Raw genomic sequence first — 25839 nt, forward strand, 5'->3', positions numbered from 1 at the left:
GAATAAATTTCGCACATGGTTATTGGCTGCCGTGAATATCGTCGAATTTCGCTGCGAAATTATTCGCGGCATTCCGCCGCTGCCGCCGCGATCAGCACCGAATTAGAGCGATTCAGTTCGGTGGAAGATTTAGGATAGCTTGGTCGACAGTAATTACACGTCGAAATCGAGCACCGCGTTTCATACGCTGAGGCTATTTTCGATGCGTGGCGAGATAGAAAATGATCGTCTAATTGGCGCCGCGGTACTGGCGGCGATCTGACACGATATATCTCGAGCAATCGATAACGAATACACATCCGCCTGGTATTCACGATCCAAATACATGCAATTTGCCTTGTCTACCTGAGTCAGCTAATTGCGCTACTCGCTGAGCTCGTAATGTTCCGACCGACCGTCAACGGTATTCTCACGTATACAAAGTTTATCGAACAAAGATAAATTACTAAATCATCTCAGCAGATGAAACTGCATAATGTATTTTATGAGCCTTACATGTCGGAAAATATTTATATTAAATTTTATATTTAATCCATTTAGATTTCTGCTAAATTTGCTTTCATTGTTAAAATGTTTGTACACATTGATTTTTTGACATCATATATTTGAATGATAGAAAAAGCAGTTTGTTATATACATTTTCCATTAAAATATATTCACGTGAAGCGTGCACATTATTTTCGTCTTTTGAATTATAAGCAAAGCGCGCAATTTTAATTATGAATATTAAAATAGATAGTTTTATTCTAGTGCGAAGTTCGTAAATTCACTTCGAGACGGTCTGATGAGGTGCCATCGCCTTTAAAATCCACGCTTGAAATTGGATTCGACGTTTCTCTGAGTTCTATCGCGCAATTTCTACGACCAGCGATCTTCGCGCGTTCCTCGACATATTTCCGGATCGTCGCTTCCGTTTTCCTTGGCAAAGCTCCGCTCGAGAAATCGTAATCGAGAAATTTAAAGGTCAGACGAGGCCGACCCGGATTTAGAATCGTGTGACTCACTGCAGAAAGGTTTCCTCGTTAAGTCACAGTTCTAGAATCCGTTAATTGTGAACGCTATTTCATTTTTTAGCTATATTGAACAAGCTGAGTCGATATATTGTGAAGTGAATATTTAAAATTATATCAAAATTAATATTAAACAATTTTTATAGTAATATATATTAAATAAATATAATATCACATTATTACCTCAATCTGTTCGAATTATCTCCTCGTTCGTTTTAACAACAAAAAACATTATGATTATAAATTGCAATTTGCACGAGTTAATTACATGGTTCGCATGATATCTTATGCGAGTGCGAAACTTTCATGAAATAAGACGAGATCTCTAAAACCATTTCTCACCCACGCTCGCGTATCTCTTTCTGTACCCTCAGGCGAGTAAAAAACTCTTACCATTCCCTTTCACCCTTCATCTCGTACACGGGGTTGATTCGTTTGAAGGAGGATGCGTTATTCAAATGAAACGTGTCTCGTCTAGTAAAGCCGAGCGTAGCATAGTCAAAGCTCTCTCCGATAAATTATTCGAAAGAAATTTTTGAAAAGTCAAGTTGCCTTCGTACAGACAGAATCAATACAATTCCTTTTCTCGTTTAATTTTGATATCGTGTAGTTGCCAGAGCTATCTCGCATTATGTAAATTTTAATAGGCTATATTGTTTGATTAAAAAGAATATTATTATTTTACCTTTACGCTAACTCATTATTTATTGTAATGATCTAAAATTAAATTCAAATTATGGTTTATTATTAGCATATCGCGTGGTGTTATATGCAATATATAACAGGTTATATAGATTATTGTTTAGCATAGTAAAATAGTTGTATATTTGATATGATTCCATGACAATTTTGCATGGCAATTTGCATGGCAATTTCCATGGCAATTTAAACTGCAGTTGTCAATTAAATGTTCTCTCAAACGCACCAATTGTCACAATTAATTCCTCGCTTTGATATTTCATTTGCAAACATCTATACTGGTATCCGAAACTCTGCGAAATACGTACTCCTCCGAAATATGAATAATTGAGCTTCAATCTACTCGACTTAGAGAGATACACACTATATATACACAAAGATACACGCGCATATGGTATAAATAGATTCCAATGCTGAGAAGATTTTACAAGATAGAAGCTCGAAGTTGATTATAGATTATAACTATATTATTAGATCAATTTTCTTGACACTATCGGTCCTAGAATTTTTTATTATAATTACACGGATTATTATTTGTTGTAATATTTCCTTTTATTTCCTTCGTACGGTCTCGAGACAATTTGGCAGAAATTTTGACGAAATTCGTCCGCGTCGTCTCTCCTTTTATCGCCGAGCGGAGACAACGGTCTCTCGAGGACGATTTCGGGTGCTTTTGCATTCGACAGTCATCCTCGGAAGACAAAAACGAAAATGGATGGGAGTGAGTAAAAGAAGAGGGGGAGGCGACTGGAAGGAGGGTTACAAGATACAGGATAGAGAAAGGAGATAGATAGAAGAGAGGGCTGTGGCTATAAAAACGCGAGAACATTTTTCGTCGTTGCCCGGTAGCGAAAATGGGGGAGCAAGCGAAAACAAGGGTGAGAAGCCGCGGGTTGTATCTTTTATGCGAGCCTTCCATGGCATTCTTTCTCGCGGAAATAATGACAAAAGATTAGACACGAGGGAGACAGGTCGACGCGCGCCTCCCGAAGAAAGACATCATGAAAAATAATGTAGCGTGTTAGGGCGTGTTAGAAGAAAGGGAAGGAGGTTTATAGATCGGAACACAATGTATGCTGATTGCATCGGGATGGATAAAACTGTGCATCTCAACGCAATGTTGCTTTTGAAATAGGTAAAATTGCAAGCAAAATTCTGGACGGCATTTATCATAAACTTCAATTTTCTCAGCAATAAATTGCAAATACAAAAGAGAATCTATATTCAAGTATTTTACACAATCGTGCACACAGAGATATAATTATGGATTATGTAAATATATTTTGCAGAAAATCAAATCCACTCTTAAAAAAGGCATGAAAGATCGATACTCGAATGTATCGAAAGTATTGTTGACGCTTTTTCGCGACGCTGATTGGTTATCGCGATTATTCTGATAGTTTGATAGATTGAGAGTGAAGATTATTTTGACGGTTATTTAAAATAAAAAAAATTTATTAAAATATTTAGATTTCATAATTATTAAATTACTATAATAAGTGCGCGCGCGTAGCACGCGCCTGTATTGTTCTAGTGTTATAAATTTGATATCGTATGTTTATACAATAATCGTAATCATGTCATGTAAACAGATTTAGCCAAAACATTTGAATGAAATTATTCATATCAATTTGTAATACCAATCTCACGAGTATGCGAGTGAAGATAATGTTAAAATATGCGACACGCCTTCTAAGATTGCGTATTAAGATTAGTGGATATTGATGTGGAATTAATGGCGTGTCTCGCGGCGGAACGGAATTATTATGCGCGTTTTCGAAGCGTGAATCGTAAAGAGCTTAAATCTGTATGCTGCTACCAGAACGATAAGATAACTAAATCCTACATAATTCGAATGTCATTTGAATTTGAAAGGCGGCAATCATAATGGTGGAAGCTCCAGTTCAAGAGACACGGATGGTGCTTTTAGCTTCAAGTTTCGGTTACTACTGACATGTACGTCACGAATGTGTGCGCACAGACGTGACATTCGACGCGAATGTATGTATGTTCATATACGCGATATTATGTTCGACGTCGGCGGAAGAGAACTTTGATGAAGTACGGCCTGCAGACGTACCTGGAGGAAGTTTCCAAAAAGCCATTGTGTAGTCAGTGAGTGGGTTATGTGCCGGGGCGGTTAGTAATTTTAGCTCGATGACAATCTGAATTTCGGCTGTACAGTTGAAACACGCACAATGCTCACGATGCGATCTTCGCGTAACCGAGTATTGTGGATTTATCACTCGGGTCTGATTTCAATTAAAACTTGGGAACGGCATTGAACGCGGATTAGGATTTGCCCGTCTACGATGTATTTTGCTGAAAATTTCATAAGTAATTAACGTGTAATTGTTTGCTTGATTCGACATTCGTTTTTCGAACTACTGATCTCGAGATAATCTCTTGTATTATTTTCTAAAAAGATATATATATTTTATCAGAGCAATTCATAGAGAGATGATCACATCTGTAAAATGAATTAAGACCCAGTTTATGGTATTATTCACTTTGCAGATATGAATGAGAAGCAAGACTTATCGATCGGTTATTAATTCTCACAAGAATTGCGTAAAGCTTTCAAAAAGATTGTGTGAAAAGTTTTCTCTTTCGTTTATTTTGACCTCGATATTTTATTCGGTCTCATCCACTTTTTCCGAATTATGACATTAAGATATATTTTAGAGCTTTCCTCTGTTATGAATAAGACATAAACCGCGAGATAAAAACAATTGATTAACTTAATGCTATTTTTAATCAAAATAAATGTTTTGCAAAAGACTCGAAACAAATTTTTAAATTGAGAGAGATGTTATCTATTTTAAATCTACGTACATTTAATGTACGCTATAAATAGAATTTTTTAACATTTTCTATATTCAGTATCTTGCTTTAATAATATCAACAGTGCAGTTTTTAATTTAAAACTCTACTGCGCGTGTGGTGTCTGCCAAGAGTAACGAGACCGGCACGTACTTTCCAGATACTTTGCATTCTGAAGATATTTTCAGGGATGGACTTGACGGACTTTGAGAGTTCGGTGGTGAACCAATGTGAGAGGGGAAGAAATATTTAATTTGAGGACCCTCGTCAGATTTAATTTCGCATGTCGAGTGCCGTTGAAAAGAGCAATTGCTAACTGCTTTCGGAAATTCTCGATTTTCATTTCCCATCCCTCGTCAGATCCCCGTGATTTACATCGTTAGAACGTCCCTGACAATAGCCCACTGTTTATGTAAATTATACGGCTGTGGATTTTTTTCCGCGAGAAGTGAAACAAATGCGCAACATTACACTTGCGTTCGTATCGAATAAATTTGGTCGTGAATTGCAGATGCGTTTCTGTCCCTCACTCGTTGTCAATAAATCGGAAATGTTTTAAACAGACAGAAATAATTCACGTGTGTTAGTCAACGAACTAATTAATGGATAATCTTATTTTTTTAAAGATAATTAGATTATTCGGAAAAGTTAATTGAATTCTGTTTCTACAAAATGTGAATGACAAGTCAATCAATGATTCCTTATAGCCTTAAGACCGCAGATAGTAATTAACTCGTGTAGTTAATTGGACCAAGCTAGTAAACATTATCATGGAACGCACGTACATTACGTCAATTAAACAGATCGCTAACGAGTGCAAACAGATACGAGTTAAATGCTATACATAGCCGTAGAATGACGCGATCGTTTCTTGCATGAAAAACAGTGGACAAGTGTTTCAGTACATTTCGAATATCTTATAATTATTATTCATAATTATTAATTGATATCAAGTCCGCTGCTTCTGTTTTTAACATCAAACTCTGTTTATTATATTAATTATATTTAAACAGATATCTGTTTTTTCATGCGAGCTGCGTTTCTCTAAAATTGCAATATACGAACATGAATGCAGTGGAATTTACAACAACAATACGAAAGTTAATTTAATGGATTACTCATCCATCCAAATCCGAAAGTTGCTTCTATTGTTAAATGAATATATCTGCGTGCGTGCCGCCATTAAGAGATTAATTTTGTCTAAAGCTCCGATGAGTTATTTATAGGAATTTACGGAAAATTCAGGAAATTTGGGACGAAAAGCATGCATGGTGCTTTGTGCCTCGTGAGATCCCATCGCGGAATTGGGAGCTAAAAGGATAAAAGAGCCGAAATGCGCGAAGGCGCAGGCTGACGCAGCGGAAGCCCGAAATCTCGCATTAAACGCCCGAATATCCGCCGCAATGTCTGAGAGATATCTTGAGCAATTTCTCGTCTCTCGTCTCTCTAGCACCTGACGCACGTAAAATCGGTGACACGTGCGATATAAACACGCGAAACTCGCGAAACTCGCAAAACTCGTGAAGCAATAATCCCGAGCTAGAGCGTTTCAGTCGAGCGTTTATCTTTTATTAAAAATATTTATTGCACTTTTAGTAAAAATATTCAAAACATTTAAGTAGTATTTATTTAAAAATTGCATGTAAAAATATCTACCAGTAAGAAATTGTATTGTAATAATAAATGAGATTTACAGAGCATTATATTTTCACTAATTTTGAAAAATTAAAAAATAGCAAACTGAATAAATATTTAATTTCCAAAAATAAAAACGTATTAAATTAATTGTTTCGACAATTTTTCCACACGAAGCATCGAAGATACTTTGATACGCTTCTGAAAAAAGTTAATAAAGCATTAAAAAGCGTTAAATCACATTATATCGACTATTTTGCGTACAGAGAGTCGTGCGTAACAGAATTTATTAAAATTCGCGCAGGGCCGCTTGCGAGAACGTTTGAATTCCCGTGATTTTAATGCAAAGACGACTTAAAGCTCTCAGAGCATCGAAGTCGGAGTAAGCGATGAGTCGTCTTCTTACTGGGCGACATTCGCAAAACTTTCCCGCTTTCTTCCAGGAACGGCTCTGCATATTTCCCGATATTTAAACTTATCCAGCGTAGCTTTCGAGCGACGAGACGAAGATAAGCAAGAGTGTATACCGTGGATACCGAATAACTTTCTTTTTCCCCGCTCGTTCGTCTGATTTCCCTTTGCTTTAGTCTTCGTAATTCCATGAATACCGAAACATCCCTGTACTTGTATTTTCCCTTTGTGGAGACGGAAATCAGTCGGCTGCACATTGAGCCGATTGAGCGTGGAAAAAAACTGCATACATGAGTCTCTCCTGCTCATCTGCACGAGAATTACGTTATCGTATCAAAATTCAAGATAAGAGAAGTGTGAATATACATTGGCTAGTATTATCTATCATGATGATGGTGAAAATTTATCAGATAGTATGCAGATCATCTTTCGAAAAATTATTTTACATTATTACTGCTTCACGAAAACATAAAATTGCGATTTAGAAATCACAGAATGTACTCTTATACATCGCAATTGGCGAACAAGTCAGTTAGCTATCTTGCTCGAGCTGACCGCAGCTTTACCAGTTTTAAGGAAAATAGCAAAGACTATGGCAGGGGTTACCTCAGGGAGTCGAGAATAACGAAAGTTTCGCCTCAATTGGGTGAAACGACATCGACGCTTTCAGACGACGCCGGAAATCGAGAGAACGTGGCCCGATATCCTTCGTGTTCCTGTTCGATTTAACTTCGAGGACAAAGTTGCGCGTTCACGTTGTTACGAAACTTTATCATCGCCGCAACAATAATATTTTTATGCTAGTCGTAGTAACTTTGTTAATCCCAGGTGAAATCGTACGCGACGTTTGAGTTCGCGATGCGAGTGAGTTGAATTGGGCTTAATAACCGCGATATCGAACTGTTTTTTTTTTTTTTTATTTTTTTATTATTTCATTCTCCGATGGATAATGTTGAGATATTTATAGAAATAAAATTGATAAAAGCTTTACCGCAAAAAAGATGAACGTTTTATTGAGAAATAGTTTATTCAAGTATTTAGTTATGCGATAAGTTATGTGAATGTTATTTTTTGTTTAATTGTTGTAGCTACCGCGGATTTCCGTAAAAAAATAAATAAACATTTTTATCGGACAGCGCATTCCAAGCAGCAGTACCTATAGAAGATCGATATATTGTTTGCCTCCTGAAAAACTCAATTCCTCCGAATCTCTGCGCAAATATACTTTTGCTCTGTTGACTTGTGATCCTCCGATTCGCTTGACTATGTATTCAGAAAATTCAAATACCATTTCACTTATGACGAGCAAATATTTTTTTTAACAAAAGAATTACTTTATCGAGAATGCCTAATAAATCATATTCCAAGCAAGAGCATTTTTCTGAATGCTGTAAATGGTTCTGTGAATATATTATCTCATTATAAGTTCAATTATTGCACATAATTATACGTAATGACGTATAATCCAACATAACTAATTACTCCTGTTAAATTGTAAAATAGATATATAATGAAAATTATGTACAATATAAAAAGGATATGCGTAATAATTAAAATATCTTGACGATTGCAACAGCGGTGGCCGTAATTTTCTAGTCACATGAAAAATTCAGTGGCCAAACTTATTCTCTCTCCCTGATTTTTTGATTCCACTGAAACCTGTGACTTTTTATGATGTTTCAGACATGCACTGGCTCGTTTGCACCTGCATCCTCACGGCGACGACGGTGCTTTCCTGCCGGCAGAGCGAGTTTCAGTGCGCCAATGGGCACTGCGTCGCCCTCAACAAAGTCTGCAACGTTGTCGACGATTGCGGGGATGGAAGCGACGAGACGCGTCCATGCTCGCGTGAGTAAAACTTTTGCCCTCCTCTCCCCTCCCTTTCGGTTTTGTCGTTCATAGAAAGCCTGAAGGGGCTTTCAGCGCCCCGATAAATGCATATCCACTTGACGAGCTTAGCATAAAACCGCGACGGCATCGACCGGGGATCGTTGAAATCAGTCGAAATGAAATCCGGCTGTGGAGGATTAAGTCCTGCAATCTCATTTCGAAATGTCTCTTCCTCATCGCATCAAAAATAATATGTACTTAAGCCACAAAGGGAAAATTTTAGAGGCGAACAAGCGGTTCGACGAACTCTCTAATTCAAATAAATAAGTTTAAAATTTAATTAAAGCTTAATGTTATTTTCGCGTATTTTTATATGTGGCGTGTGGCTGCAGTTTATATTATATAAATAAAGCTGTATTTCGCAGTAACAACTTATCCTTTTCGACACTTTAATTAAATGTTTTCCGCCCGTGAGAGAGCAAAAGGCCGAAATCGTGGATCAAACGTCCGTTTCGAACTTGTAACCGCGAGCATTTTGGTCTCAATTCCGAGGCGAGGCGTTCTAGCGCGGTAATTGATCCCTTCATTGTTCTCTGGCAGGCAGCCCTCGATACCCGCTTCGTTGCGATTGGCGCCAAAGGCCAGTGTGTGCGCAGGAATTTCTACTTCGTTAGAAACACCGATCTCTCCGCTTTCTTCCTCGTCGCACAGAATGATCGTTGCGATGCAGCTGCGCAACGTGTAAAGACGGAATGAAATTCCAGCGATGTTGCAAAAGTGATATTACAGCGCAGCTCTCAAAGAAAGATACTCGCGAGAACAGCTTGATCGATATTACCGCGCAATGTAGTATTATTCGAAAGTGTCAAACTGTGAAATTTTAAACGTTAAATAATACGAATGAACTCGTAATGAATACAAAACGCGGGCAAAATTGTGGTACAATATCGGGAAAACGATGCGCAAAATTAATCAACTACGAAAAGACAGCTACAATTACAGCAGCGCGGATGAGCGGAGATTAAAAGCATGTAAAAATTACATTTTGCAATAAAGCGGCTATTAACTATATATTAAACAAAGCTCCGCGAAGTCTGTGGAATGATATTCATGATAATAATTTAATATCTCTCGCGCGTTGCGTTTTTACAGTAGTTCGCTAAAATAAAAAGTCGTAGACTTTTATCAATTCTAAATTGATATAAAATAAATAATTTTTATCGGATTCTCTTTATATTTTATAAATAAGCCGTAAATTTATTTCATCGTCTTAAATGAGCAAAAAAATGAGGAAATGTGCGAATTGTCAAAAAAGAGTCAGAGGATTAAAGTCTATTCAACTCTTATATCAATGTTGCAATACAATGTTCTCTATCTCTGAGATATCTCTACTATTTAATGTACAACAGATTGAATGTTGCAAGCTGCGACATTGCTTTTGGATGATTTGTACTGTGATATTTATTTTCATGAATATTTAACAGTAGTTTCACATTTGTTAAAGCTTTGTTCGCATCAAATTGTTACAAATAGCATTATTTAACGCGTAACTCTCCTCGCTGCACGATAAAATTTGCAAAATTAACATTATTGCTAATATTTGCGAGTAAAAAAGAATATTTGGCATATATTTTATCACTGCGTAACGGAAAAATTGATTGTGCGCAGCTGACGAGCGCAGGCGTCACTTCATTTCGCGAGAGAATCTACGATGTGCCCGACGAGATGATCCTATACGTAAGAGGCAGGGGACGCTCCCCTTAGTCAGACCTGCCTGTTATCGACAGATCGTGATAAAATAGAGCAGTTCGGGCGATTCGGTGGCAAAAAAGGGGTTCGTCCTTTAGTCGTACGTGTCCACCGTTTCTCGGCATCATCTAATTTCGCGCGATTTATTTTCCTTTCTCGGCATATCTGTTAAAGGTGCCAACCGCCACATCTGTCTGTCAAAATGAAAGATTTTATACGATAACAATTTATGACTTGTACAAATCATCGTTTTTTTAAAAGTAAAATAAAATTTAAACAATTTTTCTCCTTAATAATACACCGTATAATTTAATCCAAAATAGTTTGCGCATAATAACTGATTACTAATTATAATTGCGGCACGTGCGTAGGGCAATCGAATCTTTGATCGAGTCTTCACTCTAAGAAAAAACCGTCCCGTAGCTCTCGCCACGTGTGCGCAGTAAAACGTTTGCCAAAGTACACTACGGCCATGGCTGCCGGAATTTACTGAATGCTCCAGCGAGAGCATCAGCGACGTCGTAGTCGTTTAATCTACCGGGAGCTTCCGTCTAAACCCCACCGCCGCGTGGGGACTGGCTGCCCGTACACATCCCCCTTTCGCCTCGGCGGCACTTCGCGTAAAAGCAACCAACCGACCGACCGACTCTACCCTATCCAAAACCCGGCCCGTGTGCTTGGCGTAATTAACCCAAGTTACGAGATGCGTTTATACGCGGCGTGTACACACAACACGGCGTGGGCAGGAAATTACTTCTGGCAGCGTGGACACCCCTTTATTCGCGCGAGCGACAATGGACTTTTTACTGCGGACACGGAATGAGAATGTTTCTGATTTCGTTCGCTACTCCTTCGAAATTCCTCGCTCATCAGGATTAACGACTCATTTTACCCGTGTTTACGAAGTAATTGTTTATTAAGCAATTTAGCGAAATAATTACTGTAAGAAATAAGAATGAATTAAAGCTGCGAGCATCAAAAGATTTATTAATTATACATGAAGTAAATGTCCCTCTTATGATTAAAAGATTTCGCGACAATGTGCTGTGCTACTTGTTTAAAAAAAACAAATATATAATTCACACAATATTTATCGCAAATAATAAAGGTAATGATGCAGAATTAATCTTTGAAGCGTTGAAGCTTTCTTTCATGTTTATAGAAACAAATAATTTTTGCACAATATGAATAATGTAATATTTCAGCATTATTTACGACAAATATTACATGAATTATATATTTTTAAAAGACAAATTGCATAGCATGTTGTTAGAAAATATATTTACTCATTTAATTACAGGAAGAAATTTACTTCTTTTGTTTACATGTAATTAATAAATCTTGTCGTTCACTGTGTTAATTGATGTATGTACGGTATCATTATACACCATTGTTACAAGCCGTACCTTATAAACAAGACACCATTAGCTCGTGTACGGAGTAATTAACTCAAATTACGACCTGTGATGCAAGAACAGGCTACAATACATAAATACGTTCATTGGCGTAAGAGCGATCGATTACAAGAAGTAAATTCGTCTTCATGACAAAATATACGCAAGTATATTACAAGTAGAGTTAATAAATATAAATTATCGCGCGCTCTAAGTTTCCAATTGAGTTTCGCTGGAATGGAAAGGCTTGCTTGAAGAACATGGCGAGTTATCTCGTAGACGTGCCGAGGCATAAACGACGCATTCTAGTCACGTATCCATAAAGCTCCAGCATGTACGGCCAGAGAAAGATCGTCGCGCAAAAAAAGTTACAAGGCTTTCGAATAACATTGGATTCAGGCGATAAGAGCCGCACTTTTTGTGCCATAAACATATAAATCACAATATAATATTTATCTGCAGTATCAAAAATTGCTGATCTCAATAATTAATTAATTTAAAATCGATTTTTTTTATTCCCTCAAAATATACTACGTAATCTATATATAATAATACATTTCGCGGGCAACAATGAAGCGATTACTCGAATTGGAACTTAACTGAGAATTTTCTGAATGATATTATCGATTAAAGTTCTTTCACGAAGCGGAAGACGCTGGTTCGACGATTGCGCCATTAAATGTCCCATTTATCTTCCTCGTAGCTCAATGCGAAACTTTTGAAATAAAATAGCTTGATAGTCGGCTTCCTACCGTTACATTGGCTTATAAAAGGACACAATTTCTCTCGGTTAGAAGCTTCGGCTCCTCGTGGGAAACGGCGGCTCCCCGAAGTTACGACAGGTAATAACAAACTTTCGTATTCTTCCTCCTTGCGACGCAAATGAAACGCTCGAGCGAGCGGGTTAATTTATATCAATTACATCAGCTGATGTGATTAAACCCTGGAGGAGGAGAATGAAGAGAGGGATTAAGAAGTTACCCCATATCGCGTGCTTGGTGCTTTTTCTACCAATTACCGAGAAACGGCTAGCAACGTGTCCATCTAACTGGCAATTTCGCTCCGAAATTTCCTTCCGTATTCTTTCCTTGTTTAATTAGGCGTCGTTACCATTCACAAAAGGCATCGCACGAGGAAACGGTTTCCGAATATTTATGCTTCAAAGCATTTTCTATGACACAAGACAAGCGTTGATTGTAATTTAAAGAGACACGTGTATGCGATACGTATCTTTTCATCTTAAAATTAAGTATCCATGTGTGTTTGTAGCAAAGAAAAATGTACGTATTGCGGAAACGTTAAATGGAAGCCTAATGAGAATTTCAGAAGTAATTAAAAAACTTTATAAGGCTTTGCGAGATATTATCGCCCATTAGACTGCAATCATAGCGTGATTACAAACGAGTCGCAATGTTCTCGCGAAGCGAGTGCAGAAAGTAGGATTTTAACGAGGACCTATTTTTATTAAAGCTGAGTGCTTTTTCTTTTTCGCCACCTGGGAGAGCATAAGAGACTTTCCTTCCTTTCTGTCTTATTTCTCCTCCGGTTTTGTTTCTCCCGGCGGAAGTAAGCGGCTGTAACTCGCTCGGCGCTCTCTACTAAAATTGCGGTAGCCAAAATTGCGAAACATAGTACACGCGTAAAGGAGACCGAAACTCGCGGAGAGTACATAATCGCGACTCGGTGAGCAAGCATTTATTTAATGCATGCCGCGAAGTTGTCGCAGTTGATATCTACGGGCTGCGGATGCGCCCGTACATACAGGATACATATTAGCTATTTAACTCCTTGTAAGAATCTAAAATTACTTTGGGACCATGTAAACGCCGTTAACTTCTCAAGTACATAGGCAAAGTTAACTTTTTACTGCATAATATAATTCGGTGACCTCAAGCAATATTTCAGATTACGAAGTTTGAGCGATTGTTTCAAGTATCAACATATTGCATTAATATAATTTTATAAATTTTTTATTATTTGTATAATTATAAATGAAATAATAAAGAAAAAAATCACTTTTCGCGCTTAATTAATACGCGTAATATGAAACTAAAGTACTATGTGATATAAATATACGTATATATAGCATACATATACGAGTGTTATGTAACATATATATACATATAACATATAGAACATACAATAGATATAGAACTTATATAACTTATAGAACTTTCTAATATGTCATTGTTGAAATTATACTGGACTGCATATTTTGCATAAGAATGAAATGATAAATAATCTTCCTCCTCTTTATTCAAAATAAAGTGAAGTCATTTTTCGTCTTCTTCAGAAAATTGCTAAAGTCAAATGCTGAAAAGAAAGTAAAATTAAGAATTCCAAGACGGTGAAGTTAATTATGAATATTTGAGATAAGAAAATTTCAATACGTAATGTCCTGTCATCGGCCTGTTTTTTATCCTGCAAAGTACGTTTTGGAGGAGAAGCCATACGCGTGTCTTCGTCGATATACATAGACGATATATTGGAAGTTGGAGATAATTTATAATTGCACAGCGAGTCGTGGCACAATGATGATAGACCTATGATACATAAAACTTGTTGCAAAATTAGATCTGTTTATGTAATAATTAATACATATTCGATTAAAATATAGATTTACAAAAGTTATTAATTAGTTATAAAAATTTTTTATAGCAGATAAAACAAAAATAATTGCAAAATAAATATATAATTTTCCATAGAAAAATATATCCATATTTGAATAATTCGAGAATTACAACCTTTTGACATTTGATCGAAGGACATTTCGCTCTCACAGTATTCGTAACGCGACGCAGGGGATACATTACTTGATCTGGCTAATGCGTTACATTGAACAGGTGTCGGCGTAATCGGCATAACGTTGTAGTGCACTGATTCTATCGATCGAATTTTTGGAAACGACGTAGGTGGAGATTTCAAATCCACTTTCTTGACAATAACCGACTGCTGAGGAACAGTTATTTTACTACTTGCTCTGCTATCCACGCTTTGAAGGCGAATTCTTTTTGCTTCAACTTCATTCTGTGTATTCTTGGGCGCGCTATGCTTGAGCGAGTTTTCTTTTGTACGGAAGCTTGGTGCTTTAACAGTCTCGCGTGACTCCTGTGTCTCTTGCTCGTGAGTCTTTTTCATTTCTACATCATCGTCTATTAAGACCATTTTTTCAGCACTTGCTTCCACATCCGGTGCCACCGAAGCGGCGCGCGTATTAGTTTTTTCAGAAAAGACAGTACTTTCTAAATTAGAAATATTTTCCTCCTGAACTGCAGTAAATTTTGGATTGCTCTCCTGTTCCAGTTCTACGTCTATTATCTCAGGTGATATTGTGTTTATGCATAATTCTTCTAAAGCCAATGTATTGACCGATATATTATCTGTTAAACAAATTGACATATTTATTAATGTGAATTAACTTTCTTATTCCGTCTTTTGAACACAGAGTGCGAAATTAGTGTTTACCGTCAAAGAACTCCGTAATTTGTTTCCATTCCTGATCTTTCTTGTGCATCTGATTTTGAGCGTATATTTCTCGATACGGTATATTAATTTTTGGCGGTGCCATTTCCAGCATTTTTTGTTTCCTAAGTGTTTTCTGATCCTCTTCCTTCTTGCGTAGCACTTGCAGCTATAACAATGGATGAATTAGATGCCTATTTAAGTCGAATATAAGGAAAAGTAATGTGATGCAATCTAGAGAGACCTCCCCTTCGATTGAATGCAATTTTCTTGTATGATAATTCACATCCACTTTGAGCTTCCTTAACTTTTCTTTTAACTTCGAACGTTCCACCATTACGGTGGCGAATTCAATTATCTTGCTGCGTGTTCGGATCCAGTCGATATCTCGCTTCTGCTTGATGATCGTCGTCATTTCTGCTTTCTTAAAAGTTATGACCATGTACTCGATTTTAAGTTTCTCCAACTTGATTTTGGCCGCGTTCCTGGCTTTCGCCAACGGAAACTTCTCGTACATAGCCTATTCACGAATCATTCACTTTTGGTTATTAAATTCTAAACTTGTGAGCTGTAACGAAACTTGCTACTAACATGATAAGCATGCCATGTTTGCTTATATTCGGCAACGATGTTTTGATACTCCTGCGATTGAAGTTGAATTAATTTGTATTGATCATCGGCATTCGCTTTCATTATTTCTAGATTATCCGAAACTTCGCGAATGCTTTCGTATGATCTATATAAGACGGCAAAATTGCAATATGTGTAAAGAAAAACTTCGTACAAAAATATTAATATAGCTAAGCATATATATAATTGTTTTACTTACTTTGTTAAAGTCTTGCTTAATATCGCTCTAATTTTGTCCATTTGCATAGATTTTTCCTTAAGTTGCTTCCTTTTGTCGAGTTCAGCACGTATTATTGTCTTCAGTCTCTTTAGTTCCGTCATGTTAGCTAAAAATTATTGGTAGAATTTTTTTTTTTTAATTTTGAATTACATAGAATATTATGCTGTATGAATATTATGTACACTTTACTTACTATTCAGCTCTTCCTTAGCCGTCGCAATTTCTATTTTCAAACAAGTTTCTAGTACTGTCACAAACTGAGGATCGTCGTAATTCAATTGATTATCCATTATATTCATATTATCCATTTTTACCTGTTAGAGCAAAAGATTTACGAAATTGTATTTTTTTTATATGATTATATATCTTTGTTAAAGTGATATGCTTCGGCAATTTGGCAGCTTTAAGGTTATGAGCGATTTTCAAGTGCTCAATACAATATAATTTTACAAAAATTAAGCACTTAATCTGCTTCCATAATTCTGAAATTAAACGGCAAATATAACTTTAGAGAAAAAATATAAACTTCAAAAAGCATTTTACAACTTTTATCGATAAAAATCATGAATAAAAATGATCGGATATTTTGTAAGCACCAACTATAATGGCAAAATGTGTATTAGAAGTTTGTTTAGTTGTTCACTGCTGGCCCTCGTTTACGACACTTTCGACGCAAACTTCTGCGGAATTCGCAAGTTTCGCACGAAATGTGCACTACAAACACGAGTCTACTTACTGCGCGTGAAAGAAAAGCGAAGTTAGCGAGACTCCGTCGTACGTTTTCCTCGCACTCTTTTCGCACCGCAAAAATTTTGGTATTTTCGGCAGACGGTCGGTCGCCGTTTAGTTTACTTCGAGAAAGTTCAATTGTTTGTCGAACGGTCGTAACTCCAGACTGAGGTTCGTTAAAAGTGGACCACCAACCGCGCGTCACCCCATATATCCTCGCGGTGTACTTTGGCACGAATGTGGCCCCGATCACGGGAAGAGATGATGGTGGTAACGAGTGCACAGTGAAGATAGCGAACGGAGCGAAAAATATGACCGAATTGATCATAAATTCCGACGTATTTTGCCCAACGGTATACGTATAATATTTAATACTCGGAGTTATCTGTATCGTTCTTGACAGGAGCGCAACCGGTTCACTTAGTTATCAGAAAAATAAATACATCTAAAAATATAGAAAAAGTATCCTGAAAATCACTGTTTTTTTGTGAAATAACTTGTATATCAAAACTTGTAGGTATATCAAACAGATTAATAAGATAACAAAAGATGTAAATACAATATACACTTGAAACATAATGCTCTCTTTTATGACTTTTTATCGCGCGTTTACAAAACGATTGTAATCTGATTGTTTAACAAACTATTGATGAAACAATCACTTGCTCAGATTCAATAAAAATATATCATTGTCCAAGTTGCCAATAATAAAAAATTAAATAGTAATTTCACACAATAATAGAAAATAAAAATTTCAATATGTAGTAAATAAATAATCTCTTGATAATAAATAATTTCTTTTCGTTAATCGGCGCATTTACAATATAATAATATTATTACTAATTTTGTAGAAAGGTTAAGCAATAATTTTGTTGTTTTTAATTAAAAATATTAATTTTTAAAGCTTATAATTGTGATATAGAAGTTCATCAATTTTGCAAATATATATTTATTTAGTAAATTATTAAGTAGTTAATAAAATTACTTTTAGATTATTATTCCAAAAAATAACAAAAAATAAGTCGAGAAGTTTCAAAAATCACATATTTCTAATTAAGTATTTTAATTTAGAGGTAAAACATTTCAAAATCAATTTATTCTGCAAAGGATTTGAATATTATCACCACGATAAAATTGTTTAAATTGTCACGAGCATCGATTCGATCCTTTTGTCAATTATAGAGATATATTCGTGCAGGAAAAACTAGTCGCGCGGTTTGCAAGTTAATGAAAGCGAGTGACAGTCGATCAACTTATCGGCTGCGAAAATTGATATTGGCGCGCCGCGTATTCGACTAGAGTGTGGCCGATTCTCTGCTGGAAAAATATAAGTAAAGATTTGGGTTGACCGCTTACTCGTGGATGAGGGACGTTCGGGGAACATGGCATGCTGGCTGTCGGCCAACCCAGTCTACATTTGGGTCAAACTGGCCTGGACCGCCAGCAGTATATTCTGCATTACTCTCCTGCATACGTGTGGTGGAGGATGGCTGCGCGAACTGCTCCTCTTCTACTTACACTGGCATCCTAGTCAGTGTGCTGCGCTACTTTTACTCCCGGACACGCGGTGCACTTTCTTGGAGTGGCGCACTTCATCGTGCAAGATTTGTAAATGCGCCGAGTAGCGAAGAGAACGATGGCACGAATAATGGAGGAGTTTTCGGTTAGACTGAGCTGCTTCATGAAATAAAATTCAGTTTTCTGAAGTCTAATAGAAGTGTGTTCAAGATTTTTTCTTAAATAAAGAAAAAATCAAGTATTTTTTTAGATAGTAATTCTGATTTTTTTAACAATATTAAACGTGACGTTTAGCAGCACGGGAATAGAAACTAATTATTATTTTATGTAACGCACAAAGATAGAATGTGAAAACTGTTGAAGCTCACGGCATAATTTATGGTGCGTCCGTATTGTTACTAGCTTCTATTCTGCTATGAAACTAAATCGTACCGCGCAAAGCGTGAGCAGAAACCATAAAGACTAAACTGTCTATGCCGTGCCCATGAATACTTGGGGTTATCAATGTTTTGTAAAATGGGTTATCACTGAATAAAATAGCGTCTCTCGTCGGACAATATTTCTCTCTTTACTACATTACTCTTGCAAAAATTATTTTGCGATTTAAAGCAACAAAAAAATCCACATAAAAGACATTTATCGTATTTCAATTATTCTTTATAATTGTGAAAATTGTTATTGATGCAACTATGAGAAATAAGTAAAGGGCTCTGTCGATTGAAAACCTATATGTATATATGCACGCGATATTCCCAAGGGAATGCTTCGATTTTTTAAACATTTTTTACAAATAGCCTGCTCTGACGTTAGTACAATCTATCTGCAAATCGTTTTCCTTGAATGAAATTCTGCTGGAAGAGTGCGAGAGATTTACGTGCGACGCATACGCAGAGACACGTACGATAACAAAATATCGAGATTATGAATCTTTCATGGATGGCAATGCTCTCGCTCCGACGAAATTGAAACAGCAGCAAAGCGCGGCGGCTACCATAAAAAAAAATAGTACGCAACCCGACACGAATAGCATCCCTTCACAGCTGCGCCAATAATTGATCACCAGAATGTAGATGAATGTTTATTGGTATTGCTTGAAAAACGTAGGATAAATACTGCCGCGAATGCCGAGCCAGCGCACATCTCCGGAATCGATTTCGCTCACCGCAGAAGAAAAACATAGCGCAGCATACACAACGCGTATCTTCCACGAAGTAGTTTGCTCTTCTAGGGAGGAAACTGCAAGCTCGTTCGCGCGCCAAGTAACGAGTAATTTCTGTCATAGGGGGATCCTTTAAGCGAGCACACACGTTAACAACACACACGGTAGATTTTATAAATGGATGAAAGTTTTCAATGGAGGGAACGAGGTAGAAGGGCCGTGGAACTTCGTAGAACGGAAACGGGAAAGTAGGTCTCGTGGAAACCACTGATTAATCTCTCGCGTCGTCTCTTTCATGCCTCGCCGAAAATAAAGGGAAATTTCGTTATTCCGCAAAAATAGCTGCCGGTGTCTGTCAAGAAAACAAAACCTGTTCGTAAGCAGGCCGAAAATAAATAAATGATTGCACGCTGCTTGGAGTCCCGTTAAAGAGTCACGAAAATAATTATGAAAAACTATTAAATAATTATTATGAAACATGTTTGGTGAAAAGATAAATAACAAATCTTTACGCTCTTTCACTGACAACATTATGTATAAAATAGTGTCATTGTTAACTAAGTATGAAATGTGATACATTTTCTGTGCATGCTCCATACATACATTTTTTACTCAATATCAATAAGCCATTATAGTTATGAAAAGTTTATAGAAGGAAAGTTTATAGAATTGGTCTTTGAAAGAAACATTTATTGTCAGTTAGAATGTGCATGCATATTGCGAATATCGATGCTACTTTCAGTAAAAAAGACTTTAAAGAGACAGCTTTTATTGAATGCAAGGCAGAAAGTGGACTGCAAAGACCCACAGTTAATTTCCTTTTTTACTACCTTTTTATTTCGTTCAGCTCTTCATTATCTATTTTTCTATGCCGCTGGTAAGTAAAATCAATACGTCTGCAGTATAAAACTGTAAAGAGTTGAAGAATGAACGCACAGTCCCGACTGAAAGCTTTCTCTCGCTCTGTTAATTTTTACGTTGTGCGAATCGCTGTGTGCTTCCAAGCGAATCAAATCGCGGGAAACAGTTTCGGACTGGAATCGAATTTATATCTTTCGAAGCTTCTGAAGCATATTTTGGAGTCCTTATGAAAGTGAAACGTCTCGCATACGACTTTTTTTTTCTTCTTGATCATTAATTTCTCGCAAATCGCATCGCGTTGACTTCACAGAGATAAAAAAGAGAAATAATAACAACCCTGCTGACGGAAACTGTGAAGCTAGATGGACGAGCGAGTAAAAGTAGGGCGATCAAAGTTCTCGCTGAGCATTCAGCGATATCATTAGCGAAAATGCCGGCATGCAGGAGATGTCAGCGATTTTAAAAAAAATTTCACTTTACCGTCATCAATAGTACACTTTTTTACTATCTACATCGTTCGCGATGAACTAAGTTTACGGCGCTCTCTTTCATACAATGAATTTTAACGCGATGACCGAGTCAATTTCACGCTCGAGTAATTTAAGCAGAGCTATGTAAACGAAACGTGAAGTAAAATTACGCTTATTCGAGAATTGCATTGATCCTGCAATTTTTTTCCGCGACGACCGCATCTGATTATAGGGTTTTCGTTTATCTCCCCTGCAGTCTGTATAGTTTTATTGAGATTTTATTTCAACGAACCAGCTTAAATTAACAGCGCAGTATATTTTACGTATATATACGTAAAATATATGCGGTTATAACCGCATGTATAATCTGCCGAATGGTAAATGTCTGACGGTTGCGAAGATTAGCACGGAAGGCGAATTCGGGAAGACAACCCTTTTTCTCCGTCTTCGGAAATAACTGATGGGGCGGGTTGAAAACTGAATCCGCGAAAGAGAGAGAAGGGGGGGGGGGAATCCACAAATTTTGCGAATCGCACCATGACGCTGTTATTTCGTCGAATTTATTGTACGCCAGGGAGTCAGAAAGCGGTGCAGGTATAATCTTCACCCGAAACTCATTTCCGGAGATAATCCCCGAGATAAGAATATTATTCCGTTACTCTATGCATTAAAAAGGTTACCACCTGTTAAACGTGTTTGTTACACAAAGCGACGATAATTCATTTTGTCACGCAATGTTGCGTAGTAATCCTACATAATTAATATTTTATAACATAGATGTAACGCACTGATTATAACGATATTAAATTTAAATATTATTATCGTCACACGCACACACACACTGCAGGGGGTGTTATATAATAAAAATTAATATTAATGTAATTGTAGATAGTGAACATCAAATAATTAAAATTAATGCTTTCAAAACTTTAAACAAATGTAGATGCATTTAAAAGTGAAAAAAAAATGCAGAATATAATCTTCTATAGAGGTTTTGTTGATTATAATGCTTCCTTGTGAATTGCAGCGAGCGTACTGTGTTTTGCATGAGTGAATAACTCTTATCACTGCCCCAGGTCAACTGTCTGACGTCATTATTCCTCTGTATAATTAAGCTGTGTAACTGCTGCGAACATTACTGCGAGAATGAGAGCACGGATGTGTCATATAAAATCTGTTCTCTATATTATTTACATTAAAGTCAACTCAAATTTTTCCAAGCTACAAATTTTCGCACGATATTCAGAGCGGCATTGTGCCTAAAATGTAAAAAATGTAAAATGTAAAATGTTACGTAAAAAATGTAATTACTTTTTCTGAAATAGGAACGATAACTCTTATCGCGACACCACACTCGCTCGTAGACGTTAATCTTGCGCTTGGTGCAAGGGATGCGTCGAGCGAGACGAATGCACGAATATGTTGCGAACACCGCGCACTGAGCTCTAATCCGACTTCAATGTCATTTTACATACATTCTACCGAGAGTAAGCTTCTAACAAACAATGCGTTAACTACTTCTCAAAGCGAATTTAATTCTTACGTAATGCATTATCCGTGGATATATTTTATCCTGACGGAGACGGTAACTCAATCCGGGAGTGTTAGCATGCTTGTTACTCAACTTCGATATAGTTGCATATCCCCTTAACATCGCAACAGCGAAACGCACTCACCGCTTATTCGAAATCAATTATTTATTGCCGGGTATGTGAAGCGGAAGGAGAGTGTGTGTATAGAAAAGAGGTGAGGTTGCACGTGAAAGTCAACCAGTGATTGCTCACAGGCGAACTTAATTGAATTATACGCCGGCAAACACAAGCCGAATTGCATTCTATCTGCGGGGCAATCGGCAAAATGTAATATACCATAAATTATTTTTAATTAAATTGATTTCAAACGAAAATTATTTTTAATGTAATATTCATTTTTTTTACATCGTATGCGAAGAATCCGTTGAAATAATATTGTTGTGTTTGCTGAGAAAATTATTAAACGCATCAAATAATAAATCTGCTATTCGTAAACCAAAAATAAAATTTAATTATATAAAATTTCAATATTATTTTTTGTTTAGCTTTACGTGACTTTTCAAGCAGGAGAGTCAATGATTTACTTTACATCATTATTTCCAAGAACGCGCGTTCACCGCCAAACGATATTATATTTATCTTTTAATTAGCGAATTTTTTCTCGCACTACATTTCGCATTTGACTCCTCTTGTTTTCAGTTCTGTTTCGCGCGCGTTACCGCGCGCTCACGCGCCTCCTCTTCTTATTTCTCGGGGTTGTACGCTTTTACGCTTTTACACCAATGGCACCAAGTGGAGCGGTGAGAATTCGTCGCCCTGGCAGCAGTTACGCGTCATAGAATTCCGCATATGTAACGCGCGCCTCTATTTTTCGCCGGCTGTGAAAAATCCGTGTCTCGTCGACGAGATGAGACGCGTCGAGAGGTCGTATTTCTTTTTTATCGTTCGTCGCTCATGAAAAAATTCTTTAATAATACAATCTCTCAAAAATATATAGTTTAAAATACTTTTTTGGGACATATAATAAATTTAGTATTACGCTTTCCCAAAATATTTGAAAACTGTAAATCGAAATTTTGTCCACCTACGATTTGAGAGGCAGTAAATATTTTTTTAATTTAAAATCCACCGTCGTAGTTAAATATCAATTTTCTTCAACATTTGACCTGACGGGGAATTATCGGAAAATTCACGGGAGTCGTAGTTGGAAGCAGGCACATTCATTCTGAATCCGGATTTTCAGGCATTGTTAAACGCGCTTGGCTGCATGCCAATTGTGCATGGCGTCCCTACTTGCCAACTCGATTTCGATTGCGTTGTACAAAGAACACGTTTAGCCAAACTGTCCTCGGTTATTTGCAAATGGCACAAGTCAAAATATAAAACAATTAAATCATTAACTTTTTGAAAATATTGTTTTTTAAATCCAAAAAAATGTTTTTTCTCTCTCAATTATTTCATCGCAACAATTTCTTTTTCTATCACATTGAAATTTGTTACATAATACAAATCTGTAACATTGTTAATGGGTATTATGTTTATAATAAAACAAACCCTTCCGATATGATTTTATTTTGTAGAATTCAATAAATATTTGTCATTGACAGTAGCAATTGAATTGAAATAGAGCTGCAACTTTCATCAAAAATGTTATTTATCACAACGTTAATAGAAAGTCTTGTTTCGCGGATTAAATGCTCATATGAGGCAGGATACTGCGCCACGGCAGTGACAGAAAGCAGTCATTCGTCAGACGTAACAGCTGAAGAGGCTCCTTGACGCCGCAGTAGTAGTGGCGGCCAGACGCGTCTCGAGCTGACGGAACAAAATGGTTCACGTCGACGATTAGTCAGACGGACACGTAAATGTAATTGCTCAAAATTCGATGTAAACTGAAATTTTCTATCTCTATTAAAGCTAAACGAGCAAGTAAATTGTACGAGATATCGGAATATTAAATTGTCTAATTAAATTTAATTTGATATTAATAATAATATATGTTTAATGAGCGGAAAATATTTAATGATTATTAATATGCGAGAATTTTTTTCTTAAATTATTATTTCTGTTTTCTTAAATTATTATTTATTTTTTCTTAAATGTTTACTTTATAAGAATTTTTCATAATACTTTCGAAACGTATCATTTCAACGATTCGGTACGTATGAGATAAAAAGAGTTGTCTAAATTGCTCAGAATTCTTTGGATGTTCGACATAGTTCGTCTTATCATTATGTGACACGCGCAATTACACGCGCGATTATCAGTTCTCTGCACGAAGCCAAACCGCGATTGTTAAGGTATTGTTCTGGGGCAAACGCATAGTCTCAAAGTGACCCGTTAGATTAGCAAGCCAAAGTCCTGATTAGGAATGACCCGGTATCTAGAAACGGTGTGCATGTGACAGCTATTCGCTTCTAGGACGTCCTCTACCTGGCGAACCCTGAATTTCCATCCCTATACATCCATAATGAGCTCTTGAAGCTTCACAATAGTCCAGTGTGTAACCGAAACTAGCGGTGGGTAATTTCGCATAGGACGCGCGCGGGGAAGCCAAATCAGCTCGATCGACGAGTGCATTCCCGACTCGTCTAATCGATGGGAATCGTGAACGAGTTGCGCGAACGGTGAACAGTGGCTGCCAAAGTGAACGGTAACATTCCCCGAGAGTTGATGGAATTACTTAAGGACGCGTTAAGTACTATAGGGAGGCGATATTATTACGGCAAGTTTCTAAAGAGTTCACGTCTTATTTTATATAATTTGCTTTTCCAACAATTTGATTATAAAACTAAAAAGGTTTAAATTTTTGATAAAACTATTTGTTACTAACTATATTATTTCCTTGAGTAAGTCGTTATATAATAAATAGAATGGAGAAGAACAACATTACGGACAAATTTATTGAACTGAGAAAACAAGTAGCTCGAAGAAGTTAGGAAACTATTGCTTTAGAATCCTTCGTAATCTTGTACGAGATAACATTCATATATTAAACAATTTTAATATCTTGTAATTCTTTAATATTTCAAACTTTAAAGATGAAAATATTACGTGCTATTTTCAAGTGATAAAAAATACGCGTTATGAATATCCCCGCGCGTTGGAAAATCTGACTAAAACAGTCTTCACCGAATTAACAATAAACATCTGGACAGATTTGATGTTTGTCGCGGCGCGAATCTTGTTGAACAAATAAATATTCGGTATTTGGACGCTTCTATGCCGCTTGGATGAGTTTCTACTAGAAATATCACGAGTCGTCGATCGCATGCTGCCTTTCATCGGTCTCTCGCGAAACCTGTCCTGCTCGCAGACTTTGATTGAGCGCCGTTTTTCCAGGCTCACCGCGAATGCCATTAAACATGAATGAAAGAGGGAAGAGTTGCGCGGCCGTTGCTTCCCCGTACGTTCGTTTCTCATCCGAAACATGGGGCCGAAATGCCTGGCATGAAACAAACGACGCGGCTCATCGATAATTCATTACCATCTTCCATCAATTCCTTATCTTGGCATGCTCTACGATCCACGGGAATCGCCCCTCGTAATCTCTCTGATGGAATCGGCTTGCGGTTAACGAGGGAGAGGAAATACCGCGCTGTGGATTATGACGTTTGGCGAATTTTTTGAAATATTTTATGCATCGCCGCTTAGCGGATGTGAGATACTTCGCATATCCGTCTGGCTCATATCTGTCAGTAGACAGC

At 36.9% G+C, this 25839-nt stretch overlaps 2 protein-coding genes across 5 annotated transcripts in view; one reads left to right on the forward strand and one right to left on the reverse strand.

Moving 5' to 3' along the window:
- Positions 1-25839, forward strand: part of LOC105675173 (uncharacterized) — a 130553-nt gene that overhangs the window by 79759 nt on the left and 24955 nt on the right. Inside the window, exon 4 of the mRNA XM_067354873.1 lies at positions 8262-8426. Coding sequence (XP_067210974.1) covers positions 8262-8426 — 165 coding nt within the window. The remainder of the gene's footprint in view (positions 1-8261; positions 8427-25839) is intronic.
- The window catches only part of LOC105675175 (myosin heavy chain, clone 203-like), a 43103-nt gene continuing 30613 nt past the window's right edge, over positions 13350-25839 (reverse strand). The window contains exons 1-9 of one of the 4 annotated variants that reach the window (XM_012372135.2): positions 16600-18367; positions 16057-16177; positions 15843-15969; positions 15605-15749; positions 15258-15533; positions 15017-15182; positions 14296-14931; positions 13942-14094; positions 13350-13864 (exon numbers count right to left, since the gene is read on the reverse strand). In XM_012372135.2, coding sequence (XP_012227558.2) covers positions 13809-13864; positions 13942-14094; positions 14296-14931; positions 15017-15182; positions 15258-15533; positions 15605-15749; positions 15843-15969; positions 16057-16177; positions 16600-16920 — 2001 coding nt within the window. In that variant the 5' untranslated portion in view covers positions 16921-18367 and the 3' untranslated portion in view covers positions 13350-13808. The other 3 variants (XM_012372140.2, XM_012372137.2, XM_012372138.2) reach the window with 3 other exon arrangements.

The sequence above is a fragment of the Linepithema humile genome, chromosome 5 (genome assembly GCF_040581485.1).
Source record: "Linepithema humile isolate Giens D197 chromosome 5, Lhum_UNIL_v1.0, whole genome shotgun sequence".
NCBI lineage: Eukaryota > Metazoa > Arthropoda > Insecta > Hymenoptera > Formicidae > Linepithema > Linepithema humile.